Raw genomic sequence first — 22180 nt, forward strand, 5'->3', positions numbered from 1 at the left:
ATTTGGAAGAGGGTCCATTAATCCATGGAGAAGCCCCTGCCTTCAGCCAGAGGTAAAGCCATTGCCTTTCCCGTCTGTCTGGACAGTGATGCTAGACAGTTCCTGGACCTTCACAGCAGCTTCTCCATGGCACGGTCTACGCTTAGCTGGTCGAGAAACTCTCCGTGACCTTTCCGGATGCGAGTCTTCAACAGATCATTTAAGACCTCTACTTATCAGTTCTTATGTGGTAATCGGTGAACCTGGTTTTAAAGACTCCACGCTGGCCCAGAAGACACTGGAAAATCTACGGTGAGAGATGGAAAGATCTGTTGCGTTTTCAACGAGGGCTAAGCCACCTCCGCCCTGTGGTGGAGCCCTGCAGCCACAACAGTGACAAGTGGTGAAGGGCAGAGTTCCTGTGGAAATACTTACGGTGCGATTCTCCTGGTGGAAATGGGCCTCTGTGAAAACAGGCTTCACAGCAACAGCGCACCATGACAAAGCCCCATGGAATGGTGGGTCTGAGGCAGCTAATTCAGAGCCTAAGCCCAGAACAGACATTCACCTCACACACAGGAAGACAAAACTCTCTCACGCGAATGAAAGCTAAAACCTGCGGCTATGACACCGTCTGGCATTCTCAGATCTTCAAGCAGCAGCTCACTGACTAACTCCTAATCAAGGGCATCTCTCCAAAGCTCTTCTGCAGTCAGGAAAGGACAAACCACAATAATCTACATTTATATGAGTTCGGTCGGTAATATTATATGCTAATAAACGAGTTCGCTCCACCTTCACCAACCTTCTGCTTGAATTTAATTACTGGATTAGCCTTTAAAAGGGCACTCCTCCCTTCACCTGCAAGTGAGCTTTTGGCACTGGTGCCCAGAGCAGAGTTGGACACCTAGACGACACTCTGCCCCTCCCATGAGATCTACTACAGAGGCAGGCCACCAAGCTTAGGACCTCACAATGTCACCCCCACACAAACCTCAACTGACACACTGACTTTTACCACGTTCAGGGGAAAGAGGAGAACCTCTTCTCACCCCTCACCTCAAGGCGTCCGATTCAACCATTTATTCAGCACCTACCAGGGGCCATGCACTGAGAATAAATGAGAAAAGACCAAGACAATGCCCCGGACCTCATGAAATACGTTCCTGCCAGTGGTATGGACCAGGTACGGTTTGCTTTTTAAAAGCGCTTAAGTATCGTTAGCCCTCCTTAAAATGACCCACACAGATAAAAATTCCGTGGGAAAAATACAAATCTCCACGGGGGAAACGGGGAAAGGTATTTGTACCACCTCAAATCTAGTTAATACTGACTTACCCTGAAGACTGAAGTCGAATATCATCTCCTCTAGGAAGTCCTTCCTGAATCCCCAGGTTTGCAATCCAATAACATTCATTTCTATTACTGCACCTATCTCTATTCCTGAACTCAACTACTCTCTGATAAAACAGCGGGCTTGTGCTGTCTTCCCCACAAGGTGAGCAACTTGAACTTTGCACATCCAGCACCCGGCCATAGCAGGTGCTCAGGGAATGCTGTCAGCTGACACATGGAAGTGTGTAGGTACGTGCATATGCGGGCTCAGGCCTGTTTGTGGGTGTGCTTGTAGTTCCAAAGAGAGTGACATATTTTTTCTATATAACCTCCTTCATCCCTCCTATCTTTTCTAGTGTTATATAACAAGTCCTCTGTGCAAATTACAAAGGAATACCTGCCCTCCTCCCCCAACACGAAATGAGTTAGACAAGAGCAGAATCAAGAAAACCTAACTTGCTCGCTTGTACCCAGTTCATGAAGTGGAGACAAGGCAAGGTGGGAGATGGAATGGGGGAGGTAGGTGAGGCCAGACTCCTGGGAATCTTCCCAAGAAGCCTGAACTTTATGGGCGATGGGAAGCCTTTAAAAGATTTCTAGCAGGAGAGAGGTTAGGCTTGAGCTTTGACAGCTCATCCAAGCAGCTCTGTGGAAGATGGATTTGAGGGAATAAGATTTGACTCATGGGGACCAGTTCCAAAGCTACTGCACTCATCCATCCATGGGACAAGGGCCTAAACAGGTGTGGTGCTGGTGGAAAAGAAGAAATTGAGTCAAGAAGTATTTAGCAAGCTAATTCAGCAGGACTTGGCAATGGACTGAAATGGGGAATCAGGTGAAAGAGAAAATTCAACAATGATGCCTAGGTGACTGAACAATGGTGAGACTAGTTCTAAGAAAATGGGCAGGGAAGCAGGTGAAGGGGAAAGATGGAGTATTTAGTCGTAGACAGTGCTGACCCAGAGACACCTATCAGATGTCCAAGTAGATCTTCCCAACAAGCCTTAGATGTGAGACTTTGGACTTGCTCTGGCACATCCCTAAGCCACAGTTTCCTCCAGAAGGAACGTTACCTGTCTGTGCCTCGTGGGCTGTCGTGAGGATTGAAGTAGACAGAGGATAAAGCCCTTTGCCCTCAGCTGCCCCAGTCCTAGAGGCAGAATCAGGCTCAGGGACAAAGATGGGAGACAAAGGTCTTGGCATATGCACAATATGGTTAAGACGGTGAAAGCAGGGGCGCCTGGGTGGCTCAGTCGGTTAAGTGACTGCCTTTGGCTCGGGTCATGGTCCTGGAGTCCTGGGATCGAGTCCCGCATCGGGCTCCCTGCTCAGCGGGGAGTCTGCTTCTCCCTCTGACCTTCCCCCTCTCATGTGCTCTCTCTCTCTCTCTCTCTCTCTCTCTCTCTCTCATTCTTACTCTCTCAAATAAATAAATAAAATCTTAAAAAAAAAAAAAGACGGTGAAAGCAGAGATCTTCTGGAGGAGGACAACAATAGAAGGACAAAACCCCAGGAAACACCAATATTTAACAGTCTCGAGGAGAAAGTAGCAGCCGACAAGACAAATAAGGAGTGGTGGGATAACATGGCCATTCCTGGGCTTTGCCGGGTGCTATCCACACAAACTGAGACGAGAAAGGGAGACACTAAGCCCCACCTCAAAAACGAAGCAAGCCAGGCCAGGAGAGGGCTGTGTGGCTCGTTCGCCAGAGTTGGGAAGGCTGAGTGTTTCGAGAGGTCTGGGCCTGTTTCTAAACGGGAGGTGTTAGGAGGAAGAGGATGAAGGTGTGGGAGAGAGAACACCGGACCCAGAGAGGACACAGAAGACCCCAACAAGGCAGGCAGAGGGCTGAGTCTGACCAGCAAGCTCCCCTCACCCCAAGCCTGCCTGCAGCAGGAAAGCAGGGCCCCAAGCGGACATGCCACAAGTGGGAGTGGGAGCTCCCGCCGAGAGTATCGGTTTTCCTGGGACACGGGGGCACTTGCCTACAGAGAATGATCTGGGTGCTAGGAAACCAGCTCTCCCCGATTAGGACTGACTCTAACCTGAGCTCTTCCAAATAATGGCCCAAGGAGAAGATAAGGAAGGAAGCAAGGGTCCGCTAAGAGTTAAGAGGAGGAGCTTCAGCAGAGTGGGGACACCTCATTATTTGTTCTGCCAATTCTCAGTTTCTTGCTTTCCACATGAGCTTCACTGAAGCTGAACTGTCACTAAGTGACTTGATATCAAAATTTTAATGGAAATAATATTAATGGAAAGACTCGTTTCATATCTTGACAGGAACAATTTCGGAATCATTATTTTTCCTGTTTTAAAACAAAATCCTGCATACACAAGTTTGATAGGACTAAGCTACAGCAGCAGGAGTCGGCAATGAGCCATGAGAAATTCAGTTCAGACAGAAAAACGGCACATCAGAGTCATAATGAAGCCACTTCAGGAGTCCCTTGTTTATTTTGCAAGAAGAGGATATTTTAAGAAAAAGAAGCTTAACAGGCAACTATCACCTCAAGGTCACAATTAAACCAGATCTAGTTTATGCCCCTTGCCGGTGTCCCGTTCTCACCAAGGGCAGGCTGTCATTAATCTCTCCCTGAGATATGTGGACCAGAACATGGTCGAAGTCTGTTTTTCCTATTTTGAAAACCATCTCGTATGGCCTAAACAAAAGTTAGCATTTTATTTGGGGGACCTGGGATTCAGCTAGTCCTTTCACACACCTCTTACACTTCTTTAAATAATGGACAGACTAAAAATCATGCTGGCACATTCACTCTCTCAACTACTCCCGGGGCTGCTCTTAAACTCTCTCACACAGGCGAAGTGTTAATGTCTTTATCTGAAATACGAATTTTTTTAAAATGCGATTTTATTTATTTGACAAAGAGAGACACAGCGAGAGAGGGAACACAAGCAGGGGGAGGGGGGGAGGGACAAGCAGGCTCCCCCCTGAGCAAGGAGCCTGATGCGGGACTCGGGATCATGACCTGAGTCGAAGGCAGACGCTTAACGACTGAGCCACCCAGGCACCCCTGAAATTTGAATGTTTTAAGACATTAAAAGACAAAATCTTTTAGCAAAAGTGGGACAGTGTTCGACTTCCGAATCAGACTCAAGACATGAAAACCATGAGGAATTTTTTCATTCTACAAATGTTTCCTGAATCCCTATTGCGTGCAGGGCACTTGGCCAGGCGCAGGTGGAGGGGAAGCTGAGGGTCCCTGAGAGAGGCACTCACACAGACTGTGGTACCGCTGGCTGCAAGTAGCAAGTCCGGTGGAAGTGAGGGCAGACACCCAACACATTCTCATTCACCCCCAGACACTTGCAACAGCAGTGCCCCAGCAAATCAATACAACCACAACCCAAGTACAGGATGTGCGTGACAAGACAGCCGAGGGGGCCCAGCAGGGAGACTCAAAAACAATATATTCTCTGCACAGCCAGTGAGCTAAGGCTTCTGAATACCCAAAACCAAGACTGTGGTAACATCAGTGCAAACACTGTTGGGCCTCGGTATGGAGCAAATGCAACCTCTGTTCTGAAAAATTAAATATGTACATCTCAGAAACCTCAAACTTAAAATCAACCGTGAAAGATCTAGGACCAAAAACAAGTAGCCAGTCAACAGCTAGAACTGGGCAAAATCACCTTCAAAATGAGTCAGTGTGGGGGAGGGGGAACTTCATATTTTTCTGCAAACCAAATCAAAATTGTTGGTGCCCTTTGATTTCATTCATAAATCCCAAAATTCAAATGATGCACTTTTAAATTGTAGTTTTCCTCTTTGAAAGCATGAAAGAACAATTTACATCCAATGACTAGCATTATATGTTCAAACTTAAATCAAGGAAACATCTTTTAATGCCAACTCAAAGAGCCTACTTACCATCATTTCCCTTAACTACAGTAATAAAAGCACTCACTTCAGCTTTTCAAAGGGCTTCTTCCCTCCTTTGCAACTGTATATTACAACTTCCTTCTGATTTGTTATTCACACTAACAGAATCTTTTATCTGTCCAATATCAAATGAGCAAACCAACAGACTCAATTTCAAGGCTTCTCACAAACTAACTTTGGCCAACATTGTAGCTACAGTATTCCCAGCTTCATTTCCCCATCTTTCTTGCAAGATCTTTCAGAGTGGACATATGTACAAAATTTACCCGAAATCCCTAGGATTCCAGGGTAAAGAAACCATCCCCTCTTCCACCAGTAACCATCCTATTGATTTACAGTTCAGAATCTTAAATAAAAAGCAAAAACAGTTAAGAAGGCTGGACTCAGGGGCACCTGGGTGCCTCAGCTGGTGAAGGATCTGCCTTCGGCTCAGGTCATGATCTCAGGGTCCTGGGATCCCGGGCTCCCTGCTCAGCAGGGAGTCTGCTTCTCCCTCTCCCTCTACCGCTCCTCCAGCTTGTGCTTATACTTTCTCTCTGTGTGTCAAATAAATAAATAAATAAAATCTTAAAAAAAAAAAAAAAGGCTGGACCCAAAAATCCCTTCTAAAATCTCAAAACTCAAAATTCTAAACTCTGAATTCTGTAAAATTAAAAACTAAAATTCTATGTAATTCAGTGTCTTATCGTTTTCAGAGTTAATTTCAGAAAAAGCTGGGCCTGTGACTTCATAGTTAAGCACTGGCAGGAGTGGTGGCGGTGGTTATGGAGACACGGATGATTATTTTCTGCGGTGCTATGTGTCATGCGCTATGCTCCATGTTCTCACATAAGCCTGGGAGGCAGCTACTGTGTTATGCCGAGAAAGCTGGGGCTCAGAGAGCTTCAATGGCCCCTGCTAATGAGAGGCAGAACTAATAGCTGAACCCCAACCTGGCTGACACCCAACCATCACACTATGATGCACTGATAATTATGGTAGTTGTCCAATAAATATTCCTCAAAGCGTGTACTTTGTACTATTACTCTGTAATTGTAGATCCTGCATCCTAATTTATGTGGCTTAGGCAAATGCTAATGTGTCTTTTTACATAAACACAGATCAAATGGATATTGAAGGGAAGGTCAGAAATACTCTAGAGGTCAAGGAGATGCCAAAATAGACATTATTTAAAATTATCCAGAGTTAATTCACAAAATTATAGTCAATAAACAGGCTTTCAGTAGTTAAGAACCAACTGTATCTAGTTATTCATAATTTCTGAGGCTTTATTTCCTTTATGATTGCTGTCACCATGTTTATTAATTCTCAGCCATAAGTTTATAGTTTTGTAAAAATAAAAACACTTAGAGGCCTTATCAATTATATCACCACAGTATAATTATCTTATCCTTTTAAGAATTGAAACTTTCCATTAATATGTAGGAGTCTACAGAAAATATATCATTCAATAATTCAAAAATGTGGAATTAACTTCAGAATCTTTGTCTTCTTTCTCCTTTAGAAAATACGGTGCTGCAGAGAGTAAGCAGATGCACCTCCTCTATCCCCAGGAAATGTAAATCGTCACTCCCATTGTCTCCAATGCAATCATCTAAATGTCTTTCCTTGGCCAATATGATTATTTTCAGAAGGCCCTTGTTAAAATATGAATATCCTCGGGAGATTAAAAGTAACCAAAGCTACCATTTCTTGAGGGGCTACTTTGTGCTGGGCACTTTTAATGTATTACATCTGATCTTCACACCAATCCTAGAAGGTAGCTAACAGTAGCACCATTGTCCAGAGAAGAAAATGGTCAGAGATGGAGGACTTGCTCACTGTAGCAGAGCTGGAGTAATGCACTCAACTTGGTAACACCAAGTCTACCCTCTTTCCATTACCTCCTTCTTGTTCCTCCACATGTCAAGCTTGTTCCTACCTTTGGACCTTTGGCTTAGCCGGTCCCTCTGCCCGGGATGCTCTTTCTCTAATGTTCATATGGCTGGGTGCTTATCACTCGGGTCTCAGCCAAAATGTCCCCTCCCTGTGAGTCCTCTGTCCATTCTGGGTAAAGCAGTCATCTCATCACACTCCACCACATCACCCTGTTTTTTGTTCCCCAGGGAGCGCCTAACCACCATTTGTTATTTTCATAATCACCTGTTTTCCTGTGTAATATCTACCTCTCCACGCTAGGATGGAAGCTCTGTGAGAGCCAAGATTCCGGGTGTTGTGTTCTCTGTCCTATCTGGAATACCTGGAATGGAGCTGGGCACACAGCAGGAGCCAGTAAAGATCTATGAATGATTAAGTGGCTTTGCTGCTGCCTCCACCCCACACAGTGGTGGCGTCGGGGAGGATTCTTGGATTTAAGTCCACAGAGCTAGGGGGCTGCACTCTGGACCACCTCCATTCAGCTCAATTTCTACCATCATCAGGGTCGTTTCCCACGGTGTCAGTGAGGTGAGCTGAAACTCAAGAGAAGATTGGAAAATCTTGTTGGGTCAGAGGGACCCAGACCATACGAGACCAGGGGTCACGAGACAAGAGGAGCAGACAAGCATCACTGATTCCATCGTCTTGTCTTGGACTAACACAATGGTTCACCATAATGCCCAATACAGCTCCAAAAGAAGGTAAATGTTTTAAGCATACAGCTAAATCCTATCTCTTTTTATAGGCAAAAGGTTGATATTAACAAAAGATACAAGCCAAAGTCAAACTGTCCTAGTTTTTTAGGTGGTTTTTTTAACTTTTCATCTACTGCAAACCTCAAAGAAACCCCTTCAAAAATAGAGGCTTTTGAAAATACCTAAATAACACAACCAAATAAATCTTAAAATGGGTCATCATCTAGCATATTTCACCAGGAGACAGACGTAAGTGAGAATACATTTTTTAAAGCACGTATTTTTCTCTAAAATTTATAGCTCTTCCTTTCAACTAGTTAATTGTCTGCTATAATTAGTTGAAGTGAAAATGCCCTCAAATACAGGGGAAAATATTAGAACCATACCCTGGGAATTAGAAATTAATGAAAGCCTTATTTTTTATACCTTTCAATTGGAGTTTCTTAACCTGAAGCTCTGTGTCCACCATCGGGCTTTGGGGGACCACTAACCGGGTGACACTGATACCAGCACATTGTCAATATGCACATACATGCATTTTTCTAGAAACAGGGTCCATAGCTTTCATCATCACTAAAAGGATCCAGGGCTCAAAAATACTTTCAGATGCACTGCTTCTGCTGAGAATCTGTTCTCAACTCTTCCATACTATGATAAAACAACAGTAAAATATAATAAAGCACTTAAGAGGTCCGCAGCTCACAAGTTAGTAAATGTATTCTGTTTGGGGAATTATGCTAATATGTATATGACCTTTATGTACTCTTCCAAAAATAATTTCAGAGCTTAGAACAAATCTGAGCATCAGCGGAATAGTGTCCAGAAGATATTTCAGAAGGGAGCAAAGCTTTCATTGTCCAATGGAACCGGGGAAGGAGCCCCTATGGGGAAGGGGCCCTATGACATCACAGACAAGAATACCAAAGCCTCCTGTGAGGACAGAGGCACAACATCACAGCAAGTGCTATGAGAGAGATCTAGAAACAGTGCTGTGCAAGTACAAGAGATAAATATGACTTACAAATGAAAATGCAGCTTTCGGGTTTTGGTTTAAGTCCTTAAAGAACAGGGGCTAGGTCTAGAACATGCTCACTCTGGCCCCCTCTGATTTATTTTATTAATATAATTATGAGGGGCTCATGTTGGCTATGGTTCTATCCTCTGGCAAATTTCTTAAATTTTTTTTTTTTTTACCACAAGCACAAACTAAAACTTGTAAGCATTCCTCTCCCTGTAAAATGCAAGGGTAAAGCTTATGTAAAACTGAAGGAACTCTCCAGAAAGCAGCACTTAATAAAAGCACTGCTGATGAGTCCCCTATTAAGTGGTCTTTCTACTAAAAAGTCCTTCGTGCTTTGAAAATCACTGCTGTGTATACCAAAATACACCAAAATAATAATCTTGATAAATCTCTCTGGATAGTATCATGATTCTCAACAAAAATTTCCCACCTCATAAAGTCCTTTGACACAGCACTTCAACACTACAATAGCCAATACCCTTGGGCTCATTCCTCCATCTAATTAAAATGTCTGTTCTACAAGTGATTTATAGTATTTGTCATCACTTAAGGTGAATATATAGACTGGTGGCTACAGACATGCTTGTGACTACAAAGCATTAATTACCATGCTGGTGAGAATGGCTTCTAGCAACAGCTCGAACAGTGGGATTCTCAGTCTCTCTCTGCCAACAAGTAACAGGGACACAACTTACAACTGTCCCATAGGACAAGGAGCCCATTACTGTAAATCAAGAAATATAACTGTCGTGGCTTGACATGAGTACCCACTGTAATTCCTTAAGGCTGATTCTAAATCAAGGAAATAACACCAACATCACTATCAATGCTAAAATCCATTTAGACATGAGCTAAATCCTCCTCAAGCCTGAGCAATTTAGATTTGGACCAATTCTTAGGAGTTACTAACTTTGATAAGACGTAATTCATCTTGACTGCTTAAAACCAAACCAATCACTCCAAAAGAAAAGAAATGATGTAACTGCCTAACACACGGAGGCAGAGGCTATACCGATGAGAAGGGTCCTTGGATATTCTAGTGTAACCCCCTCATGATCTAAACCAGGGGCACTGAGACCCTGACACACACAGGTTTGCCTAAGGTCAGAGCTGATAGATGACAAAGCCACACCTTGAACCCAGCTCTCCTGACTCCCACTATAGCACAGCACTTATATATTGCTGGAAATTCTATAATGAACTACAAGGTTTTTTGTTGTTGTTGTTTTTTTAATTGGGAAGTTAATATAATACTGATTTGCAGTCAAAGTTAACTCCTCGTAGGAGCACCTGGCTGGCTCAGTCGGAAGAGTGTGCAACTCTGGTTGTGAGTTCAAGCCCCACGTTGGGTGTAGACATTACTTAAATATTTTTAAAAAGTTGACTCCTCATATATTTACTAATAAGCCAGCTTCCTCTAAAATTTTAGGACACAAATATATATGTGAATGTAAATAAATATCTAAATAACTATACATCTAATTTAATGTATTTATGAAATTACTAGATATCTAAATAAATCTAAGTAAATATACTACATCTTTATGTTAAGAGTGTGAGTGTGTGTGTCACACATCACGTGAGCCAAGGCAACAGTAATGTTGTGGCTATAGCTTTCGTTCCCACATTCTGAAAACAAGGCGTGAGCTACAGTAGGTGTCAAAAACTCAAAAACCTCCAGAACCAAGCAGGTAATGAGTAAAGAGGGCCAGTTTGTTCCTGGGAGTGGTGGGGTCTGGCTAACTAGAGTACCACAGAACGAAGTATCTTCAGATTCAACATGAAAAACATCTCTGCCAAATGAATTCATCTGCAAGCTGTCAATGGGCCTAAGACCCGGCAGACTTTTTGTTGTTGTCCTGAACTAGATAATCCTCCTGCTTCAACATCTACGATTCTTTTCTGATCTGTACAAAGCTTAAGTTATTTACTGGTTCAAATAGGGTGTTACTGTGTTCTGCCTTTGGGAGGCAAATGTTCTTTCAGGTCAGGTCATCTGTTCATAGGCATCACAACTTAGTCACTTTCCAAAGATGGAAACATGTCTAGTGGGTCAGGAACATGTACCTTTCAAAAGGGCACCTGTGATGTCTCCCTGGGAAAGCATTATCAGGTCAAAAGTTCCTTTTCTTCTTTTGAGGAATGATACATCACAGTCATTTAATTGAAGCAGGCCTGTGGCTATCTATGCTGGGGCTTTAAAAATCAGCTGTTTTCCCTCCAGAAAAATGTTTCTGATCGCCTCAAACCAGGTACTCACAGCAACTTAGTACTTACTTTTTTTCTGTAATTTCCTGGTTGCTGGGTTTCTCCTCCAACCTCTCTCCCTCTTGAAACTCCAGGGTCTATGAAGGAAGAGGCCATGTCTGTCTTGTCCACTCGCCTCCAGGTAGAGCACAGTGCCCGGTACACAGGATGTGCTCAGTGGTGGATGAATGCTCACCTAGGGCTTGGCATTTCATACAGACACACGTAATAGTCTATTAGAGTAGCTACCCCAGGAGCAGAAGAGATAAATCCTAGTTAATCACCCATACTACTACACCCTGAACTCCCTCTAACCAATATCACATACTTTCACGAGAGCCCAATCCCATATGTCTACTCTTTCAGGATGGGCAGTGGAGATCTCAAGGATGCTGAGGGAACACTAAGAAGGAGGGCCCAGACTTGGGATGTCAGGAAAAGTTTTCTGGGTAAGTGATGTCTACAGTGAAACCTGAGGCACAGGTAGGAACTAACAGGTAGCCCTTGAGGATGAAAGATGTGACTGGAACAGAGCATGGGTTGGGGAGAGGTGAGCAAGAAGGCTCAAGAGGAAACCAGGGGCCGATCATGGAGAATATTCTACACCATTTTAAAGACGTGTGCTTTATGCAAGAGTAAGGGGGAACCACTGAAGGTATTAAGGAATGACTATCAGCTTAGCAACTGAGAGAAAACTCATTTTGGATACAGCGATGTTAACAGTGGAAAAGAGTGGTCAAGGCACTGAGTTTCCACTCAGGCCTCAACTTTATGATATTCTAATAAGACAAAGATAAGCAGTTAACACAAAAGGAGAACCTGATCTAGTCAGGTTCTAGTCCTTCTATTTCAAAAAATAGAAAAGACACTGCAGACGGTTGAGCGTCTGGCTCTTGATTTCAGCTCATGTTGTGATCTCAGGGTAGTGAGATGGAGCCCAGTGTAGGCTTCCGCAGTCAGCAGGGAGTCTACTTGAGAGTCTCTCCCTCTCTCTCTCTCTCTCTCTCTCCTTCTGCCCCTCCTCCCACTCTTGTGCCTTCTCTCTCTCTCTCTCTCTAAAATAAATAAATCTAAAAAACAAAAAGAGAGAGAGATTGCAGAAAATCCAAGGCACCTCTCTTATTCAAAGTAAATGCTACCCATCTCATAAAAACGTATTGCACTTTTACTATCGTAACTAATCATCATTCTGAACTGCTAGATACCAAAAGAGTTACATAAGATGAAATGATTCACACTCTGCCCACCAACCTCATTAACTCTCCAAGGTTGAATGCTTACTTCTTGCCTCGGCCCCAAATTTAACATGTGGGGCTCACAAATTACAACCTATCAACAGGCTTAAAAATCACAGTCTTTTAAACTGAAGCAAAAGCAAGGAATTTTTCATCCACAGAGTTTTCAACCCATTACCATACTCAAAGGGCATAAAAATCCAGCCCAATCTTTCAAGTACCTATTGATACATCATTAATTGATTTTAAGAAGGGACACTGTAATAATTATAATTGGTCATTCCCCAATGACTTTTATTTCTTTTGGAAAGCTGAATAAAGTGTTTAAAGATGTTCCCAAAGTATTTGCACTTTGCTTGCTCCAAAATCACATTTAAGAATTTAAGAAATTCATTCTTTTGACAAATATTTAGTGCCTACTATATAAGGGATACTGCTCCAGGTGCTGGGTTTAGAACAATGAATAAGAGAGGAGGAATCTCTGCTCTCATGGTGTCTATACTTGAAAGGAGGAAAGCATAATAAGTAAATTAACAAAATGATCTCAGAGGATGATGAGGGCCATGAAGGATGACAAGATAATAACATGGTCAGGAAAATGTTCTCTGTAGCGGGGAGCTTTTGAGCCACAACCTGCCTGTTGAGAAGCCGCCAGCCCCACTGCAGCAAAATCCTTACAATGAAACTGAAGACACAAAAATCCAATACAACTCCTGTACACTGGACTAAACCTCCCTAGAGATGCTAAAATATGTCCTTCCCCTCAACACCATGAGCTCATCAGTGTTGGACACTGCTAGCCATTTGGCTCAGAAAGAAATAATTGTTAGAAAAAAATAATTGCAGTGCAAAGTACAAAAGACAATGAACCGCTAGATAATGAATCTGGAAGAACTTAAATGCTCTCAATTCATGCACCTAGATCCAGGAATCAGGAAAAATGCAACTGACAAGTGTCCAGTGGAAACCTGTCCACGTCACCTGACAGGACTACCAAAAAGGTACCTCACTGAGAAGTTCAGAGAAAGCAGCCTTCCAGCGCTGCAGGGAACATAATGTCTTCAGGAGGGGTGAACGAGGAAAACAGCCTGAGATCCCACCAAGCAAGTCCTTCCTTCCTGAGGGGACGCCAAGGTCCTTCCATGACGCAGCCTCCAGCTCCTCCTGCCCCCCTTCCCCCCATGTTCTGTATTAAGTATTAGATGCTGGTCCCCATTTGGACAGTCATCAAATAAAGAGAAAGTACATGAAAGAAGGAAAGTTTTAATGTAGACAAATTTGCATTTTTCAGAAATCTAAGAAGTTATACAAAATCAACCAGTTCTAGAAGAAACAGAAAAACTGGCAGTGACAATTTAGAAAATGAGACTGTGTCCCCAAAATCAGAAACTATAAAGAATTTTTTATGTTCTTACTCTGATAAGTATTTTCTACACTGAAGAGGCAATGTAGTGTTCAAGAGCCAGCCTTGGCTCAAACCTAATTCAGTCACTTACTTAACCTCTTCTTTGGTAAAATCCTCATTGTTTTTTCCTCTACGGTTTTACTGACATACAACCATCACACAGTAACATGCACATACTTAAAAGTGAACTATCTGATGAGCTTGGATGTAAGCATATAACTGTGAAACCATCACTACAATCAAAATAATAAATATATTCATCTCCCTCAAAACTTTCCCTGTGCTGTCTTTGTAATCCATCCACCTCCACCCCCCCATTCCCAAGCAACCACTGATCTGCTTCCTATCACTACAAACTGGTTTTCATTTTCTAGAATTCTGCATAAATGGAATCATATGGTGTGCACTCCTTTTTGTCTGGCATCTTTCACTCAATATAAATCATGTTGAGATTCATCCATATTGTTGCATGCATGAATGCTTCATCACTTTTTATTACTGAGTATTATTCCATTGTATGGGTACACAATTCATTAATCACTCATCTGTCCAACAGACATAAAAAGATGCTCAACATCACTAATCATCAGGGAAATGCAAATCAAAACCACAATGAGGTTTCACCTTACACCAGTCAGAATGTTTACTATCAAAAAGATAAGAAATAATAAGTGTTGTTGAGGAAATGGAGGAAAGGGAACCTTCATACACTGGTGATGGGAATGTAAATTGGTGCAGCCACTGTGGAAAACAGTATGAAGGTTCCTTAAAGAATTAAAATAGAAATACCATACAATCCAGTAATTCCACCACTGAGTGTCCCCAAAAAATGAAAATGCAAAAAGATACAGCCACCCCTATGTTCACTGCAGCATTATTTACAATAGCCAAGATACGTAAGCCACCTAAGCATCCACTGATAAATAAAGAAGATGTGGTGTGTACACACACACACACACACACACACACACACACACACACACACACACAGTGGAATACCTTGCCATTCGCAACAACATGGATGGACCTAGAGGATATTTTGCTAAGGGAAATAAGTCAGAGAGAGAAAGACAAATACCATATGATTTCACTTACATATGCAATCTAAAAACAAAACAACAAACAAACAAAACCAGACTCATAAATATAGAGAATAAACTGGTGGTTGCTGGAAGGGAGGGGGCTGTGGGGATGGGCAAAACAGGTGAAGAGAATTTAGGGGTACAAACTTCCAGTTATAAAATAAGTCATGGGGATGAAAAATACAGCACAGGGAATATAATAGTATTGTAATAACATCGTATGGTGACAGATGGTAACTATAGTTATCATGGTGAGCATTACATAATGTATAGAACTGTCAAATCACTATGCTGTACACCTGGAACTGATATAACATTGTAGGTCAACTATACTTCAGTAAAAAAAAAAATTTTTTTAATTCAACTGTTGACTGACATTTGAGTAGTTTCCAGTTTTACTACAAATAAAGCAGCTATGAACATTCATGTATGAGTCGTTGTACAAATCATTTCTCTTGGTAAATACTTAAGAGTAGCTAGGTCACATGGTAGGTATATGTTTAACACTTTTAAGAAACTACCAACCGTTTTCCAATGTAACTATACCATTTTATATTCCTCACAGTGGTGTATAGGGGTTCCAGTTGCTCCATTTCCTCACTAACACTTGGTATGGTATTTTTTTTTTTTTTAGCCTTTCCATGAATTTTGGTTTTAATTTGCATTTCCTTGATGACTAATGATTTTGAGCATCTTTTAATGTGCTATTTTCCATGAAGGTGCCTATACAAATCTTGTCCCATTTTAAAATTGGGTATTTTTCTCATTGAGTTTTAAGAGTTCTTTTATATGTTCATGTTACAAATAAATCCATTGTCTGATTTAATGTTGCAAATATTTCCTCCCCATCTATGGCTTGTTTTTCACTTTCTTAAGTCTTTCGAAAAGCAGTAATTCTTAATTTTTATCAAGTTTGATTTTTTTTAATAGTTGGTGCTTTTTGTGTCCTATCTAAAAAATATTTGCTGAACCCAATGTCACTACCATTTTCTTCTGTATTCTTATAGAAGTTTTATAGTTAAACTCATATGTTGAGGTCTATGATCCATTTTGGATTAATTTTTTGTGTATGTTATGAGGTAAGGGTCAATGCTCATATTTCTGCATTTTGCTATTCAATTGTTCAAGTACTACTTCTGAAAAGATTATTTCCCCATCAAGTTGCCTTGGCATTTCTGTCAGGAAAAAAAAAAAAAAATCAACCAATCATACATGTATGGATCTATTTCTAGATTCTCTTCCATTCCACTGATCTATAGGACTCTATTTACTTCATATCCCATTATCTTGATTATGGTAGCATCACAATAAGTCTTAAAATCAGAGAGGTAAGTCCCCCAACTCGTTCTTTTTCAAAATTATTCTTAGATGAGTCTAGGTCTTTTGCATGTCCATGTAAGTTTTAGAATCGGTTTATCAATTTCTACAAAACGTGCTGAGATTTTGACTAGGATTGCAATAAATCTATGGAACAATTTGGGAAGAACTGGGGTCTTAACAATACTGAATCTTCCCATTCATGAACACAGTACCCCCTCCATTAACTTAGATCTTTATTTCAGCAATATTTTGTCATTTTCAGTGAACAAATTTTGCATTATCTTTTATCAAATTTACCCAATTTCAGATATTTTTGATGCTCTTATAAATGGTATTTTTTCTATTTCAGTCCACTAATAGTATATAGAAATACAGTTGAATTTTGTATATTGGTTTGGATCCTGTGACTTAGCTAAACTCACTTGTTAGATCTAGTAGCCCTTTTGTAGATGTCTTAGAATTTTTTCTTTTTTTTTTTTTAAGATTTTATTTATTTGACAGAGACAGACACAGCAAGAGAGGAAACACAAGCAGCAGGAGCAGGAGAGGGAGAAGCAGGCTCCTGGCTGAGCAGGAAGCCTGATACCGGGCTCGATCCCAGGACCCTGGGATCATGACGTGAGCCGAAGGCAGATGCTTAACAACTGAGCCACCCAGGCGCCCCAATGTCTTAGAATTTTCTACAATCATACAGAAACATGGCCAATCTGTGATGCTTATGTGGAACTGTTTAATAACACCTCTTAAAAGACGTTTTTAAGAATTATTTGAAAGATTCATTCACCATAGCGTGACATCAATGAGTGGAGCTTATTTACTCAGTAAGCCTGTCTGCAAATAAAGACAGTTTTACTTCTTTCTTTGTAATCTTATTTTTAAATTGCCTAATGCACTGAATGGGACCTCCAACACACTGTTGAACAGAAGTGACAAGAACAGACATCCTTGCCACTTCTGATCTTAGGGGACTATCACTCATTCTTTCACCATTAAGATGTTCCCTATAGGCTTTTCACAGATGTCCATCATCAGGCTGAATAAGCTCCATTCTATTACTAATTTGTTGAGAGTTTTTATCATAACTGGATATTTAATTTTGTCAAATACTTTTCTGTATTTATTAATATGATCATACCAATCTCCTTTTTCATTCTGTTAATATGAAGAATTGCACTGATTGATTTCTAAATGTTTAATCAATCTTGCAGTCCTGGTTATAGACCCCATTTGGTGATAACGTACTACCCATTTGCTATATTGTTGGATTTGATTTGCTAAAAATTTAAGCAAATTTATAAATTTAATTTTTATATCTATGTTCGCGAGGGGCATTGATCTGTAGTTTTATTTTCTTGTAATGTTGTCATCAGGTTTTTGGTATAAGGGTCATGGAATAAGTTGGGATGTGTTTCCTTCTCTATTTTCTGAAATAGGTTGTATAGAGTTGGCACTATTTCTTTCTTAAATATATGACAGAATTCACCAGTAAATCCATCTTGAGACCTTGAATCTGCCTTGTGGAAGGTTTTGAATGACAAATTTAAAAGATTTTATTTATTTATTTATTAGAGAGCAAGCGAGAGAGAAACAGCATGAGAGGGGAGAGGGTCAGAGGGAAGATGCGGGACTCGATCCCAGGACTCCGGGATCACGACCTGAGCTGAAGGCAGTCACTTAACCAACTGAGCCACCCAGGCACCCTTAATGACAAATTTAAATACCTTAATAAACATAAAGCTATTCAAGTTATTTGAGTAAGTATAGGTAGTTTGTATCTTTCAAGAAATTTATTTGATCTAAATTGTGGAATGTGACATAAAATTATTCATAATATTCTCGTTTTTTTTTAATGTCTGTAGGATCTATAATGATGTTCTCTCTTTCCTATATTGGTAATTTCGTCTTTTTTCTTGATCACCCTGGCTTGAGGTTCATTAATGTCATTGGTTTTGTTTTTCCCCTCAGAGAACCAGCTTTTTGTTTCATTGATTTTTCTCTATTATTTCTCTTTTCTACTTCACTGACTTCTTTCTTTACCATTTCTTTCTTTGCTTACTTTTAGTTCCACTTGCTCTTCTTTTTAGTTTCAAATGGAAACTTAGGTCTTTGAGATCTTTTCTAATTGAACTGTTTAACACTGAATTACTGTTTAAGAACTTCTTTAGCTGTATCCCACCCACCTCCTTGGGTTTTTATGTAGATTTAACAAAATATGTATAGTCAGGAACGAAATATTTAACTGCCTAGTCCATGTCAGGCATTATGGTTATTAGGAATACACTGCATTAAAATAAATCTAATCCCTTCTCTCAAGATTAGAAGGTAATATTGAAAAAATTCTTGATAACTTAGTACATTAAGCCAGAATGCATAACTATGTTTTGTTCTAATGATAAATGTATTTTCTGTTTTTGTCTCTCTACTCGTGAACTAGCAAACATTAAGTCACTAGATTTTTTTTTTTTTAAGTTCAGCGACTTGTAATTCCAATTGCACCACGAGAATCTATTGTGGAGTAAGATCAAAATATTCTATTTGTAAATGTCTGAATAAACTACACATTTCAATACACTAAAGGTAAATAAGTATTTCTGTAATTCTAAACTTGAAAACCACCTTTAGATCTACAAAAAACCCTCGAAAAACAAGCATTCCATACATTTCTAATACTTTCCTAACAAAATTTTTCTTAAAGTTAACAAAACACTCTACTCATACTATCTATCCTATCCTGTTTCAAATTACCCAAAACTTAAAAAAAAAAAATACCCAGAACTTTTTACAAAATACTCTGCCCTGCCCACAATTGAATATAAATCATGGTAAATCACTGGTTTCAAGGTCTTTTAAATGCTGACCTAGCCTACCAAATGTTCCTGTTTTCAAAAACACAGCCAGTGTGTTAAACATCTCAGTATAATTAATTCAGATAATTGTAGATATAGATATTTAATATACATTTAAATCTTTGTTCATTCAGTGGAACCATAAGCAGCTCTGCACACCTCCACCATGTCAGGTAACCTGGATCATCTTCCAGTCCTAATCTCTCGGTCTTTATTTAGGCCACAGGTTCTCAACCTTGATTGCACATTGGAATCACCTGGGAGCCTGAAAGTACTGATACTAGCCAGGGTCCCACAGCCAGAGATGCTTAGAGTTTTTAAAAGTAGGGATTTTCAAACCCCCCCCCCCCCCCCCCGCCATGTGATTCAGTGGTGCAGACCAGGGGTAAGAAGGACCAGTCTAGGTTCTCTCCAGGAAGTGATGCTTCTAATAGCCATTGGCCATTCTGTACCACCATACTTCAGAACCTGGTTCCTCTAGAGCTTTCCCAACCTAACTCCTAATCAAACACTAATTCAGTAATTCTATTTGGATTCCTAGGCTCACCTCTATTTCTATTTAGAAATTTACAGAACAAAATGTAAGTCTCTATTTTAACCATTCCTCTCCAGTCCACTTCTAAATTTCATAAAGTTCAGCTGAAGAGAAATTAACTCCGTATAATGTGATGATCTCGTTAAATAGCCATTATGTTTTCTTCTACTTAAAAGATAGTTCAGGGCGCCTGGATGGCTCAGATGGTTAAGCGTCTGCCTTCGGCTCAGGTCATGATCCCGGGGTCCTAGGATCGAGCCCCACATAGGGCTCCTGGCTCGGCGGGAAGCCTGCTTCTCCCTCTCCCTCTCTCCCTGCTCATGCTCTCTCTATCTCTGTGTCTCAAATGAATAAATAAAAAATCTTAAAAAAAAAAAGTTCTACAAGCCATCTGTAATTTTACAGACTATATGGTAAAATTACCAGTTCCTCAAAGTGTAAAATATCGAAATGAGTCTTCATTGGTATCCATCTGATTCTACCACTTGTTAATTTCAAACAGGTTTTCAATACTGATTCACATTCTGGACTCAAAACTGACATCCTCTGAACTTAAACCATTAAAGTCCTGAGAGTCTTCAAATAGCTTACTCCGCTTTGCCAAATCAGACCACTTCATTATAATTATCATTTCATCATGTAGAAGTGGGAAGAACACCTGTATCACAAAGACAGTACCGGGAATAAGAAGCAAAAGCATTTTAGCACTGAGTAGAGTGCTAATAGAAATTTTAATTTATTTGCAGCAGAAATGTTGTCTCATGGGAACTATGTGAAAAGTAGAGGCAAGCAGGAAGTTGCGGGTAACTACTTGTCAATACACAGAAACACCAGCAGGTGAGATGGGGAGAACTGGGGGTGGTCCACAAACTACCTGAGTTCTCAAAGCTCCCAGACCAATAGCAGCAGAAACGCGCATGCAAGCCTCGCACCTCTCAGGTTGTGACAGAACTACCGAAGTTACTTACAAACACATATAAACCTCATCTCCTTGGAAAACTGCTAAACAATAAAACTGCCAACGTGCAGACCCAGGAACTCAGATCCCTGCCAGTGTAGGCTATGTACCCATGGGATGTAATGGATTTGCATGCTGAAACACGTGTGCACGTCTGAGCAGCTGAACCAACACGTATCCATAAACATTATGAATAATACTTGCGAGAATGTATGGCTTTCTCCTAAGAAGCGCTTTAAGTACTTTACCCAGATCAAGTCACTTTCATATCACATCTTACTCGCCTTTCCTTTGTACTACCCGCGTGCGGAGAGTTCGGGCGCCTTATCCAAGGTCTGAGCCCAGGAGGCGGGGGGGGGGGGGGGGGGGGGGCACTGCCTTCGCCCTTACTTCCCGTTAGCCCAAGCCGCCATCCCAAAAGGGGACCGTGTCCGGGCTGGCTTCCTGGAGACACAAATGAACCCTCACACACCCACCGCGGTCGCGTCACCAGCGCCGCGGCCACCTGGGCGAGGACCAAAATCTGGAGGGAATTCCCTCCGCCGCAGAGCTCGGCAACGGGATGGGAAAGCGGGACCCAGGCGAGATTTGAAAAGTGGCGGGGGTAAAGAGTCAAGTGGACACAACCGGGAGGGATCACAGCTACTCACCCAGCCCTCGAAAGTGTCCGAGGCGCCGGCCGTGCGCAGCAGCTCCTGGAATTGCAGGGTGCAGTTGGCCACGAAGTGGTCATAGCCCAGGGGCGTCTCGTGGAAGACGGCCAGTTCGAGGTGGCCACCGTCGGTTACGTTGGTGCAGAACTCCTCATTGTACGTGGGTTTGTTGGTCTTCTGTTTGGTGCTGGTCTGGCCCACGCGCACCTGGTCCACGCTCACCGTCAGGTAAGGGTCCAGCAGCTGGTAGCCCTTCTTGAAGAGCGAGTGGCGCAGGGACCAGCGGGTGGGCTGCAGCCCCACAGCCTCGCCAATGCGGACCCTCAAGTAACCATTGAACTTCATGGTGCCGGACGTCATGCCGGCGCCGCTGCCCGGGCCCCGGGGGGCCGCGCTGGCTCGCAGCGGGAGAGCCTGGAGCCCCAGCTCAAGCCAGCCCTCGCGGCAGCCGCAGGAGTGGAAGCAGCTTCTGGGAAAAGCAGCCCCCAAGCCCCCCTCGACTGGTCATTCTGCCTCCTCCGCGGAACCTTCCCCTCCCCTCCTTCCCTCGCCCCCTCCCTCGCGAGGTGGAAAGGAGGGGAGCCCGGAGCCGAGCCCTCCGCGAGCCGGGGTAGCCCGACCGTCCCTCTCCAGCACGCGGCGCTTCCCCGGGGCTCTCAAAAGACTCGCCCCTTCTCCAGAGCCGGGAAGCTCCTCTCCCTGGAGAGCCGGAGCGACCCGTCCGGTTAGCTCCAGCCCCAAGCGTCTCTTGCCCCCGCCTCCTCCTGCTTCTGCTCCTGCCCCCGCCTCCGCGGGCTCACGCTCTCCCCCACTCGGCGAGCTTCAAACCAGGAAGCAGCTACCGCCGCATCACCGACAGGAGCCTCGCGCCGCCAGGCTCCAAGTTCACAGAAGCCCTGCGCCGGGTCCCGCGCCTTCCGAACCCCGGGGGCGTGGCGCACAGCCGACGGGGCTGTGGGTCGGTGGCCCGGCGCGCGCAGCCGGGGAGCCCCACGCCAGCCCCTCTGCGCGCGCGCCCTGTCGCGGGGGGTCGGGGTGGGCGCGGTGAGC

General features: G+C 42.5%; 1 protein-coding gene across 2 annotated transcripts in view; it reads right to left on the bottom strand.

Annotated features, from left to right (window-relative positions):
- Positions 1–21860, bottom strand: part of PRKCH (protein kinase C eta) — a 222938-nt gene extending 201078 nt beyond the window's left edge. The window contains exon 1 of one of the 2 annotated variants that reach the window (XM_027570953.2): positions 21128–21860. In XM_027570953.2, coding sequence (XP_027426754.1) covers positions 21128–21490 — 363 coding nt within the window. In that variant the 5' untranslated portion in view covers positions 21491–21860. The remainder of the gene's footprint in view (positions 1–21127) is intronic. The other variant, XM_027570954.2, reaches the window with a different exon arrangement.
- Positions 21861–22180: the final 320 nt, after the last annotated feature.

Source organism: Zalophus californianus, chromosome 6 (assembly GCF_009762305.2).
Source record: "Zalophus californianus isolate mZalCal1 chromosome 6, mZalCal1.pri.v2, whole genome shotgun sequence".
NCBI classification, from domain to species: domain Eukaryota; kingdom Metazoa; phylum Chordata; class Mammalia; order Carnivora; family Otariidae; genus Zalophus; species Zalophus californianus.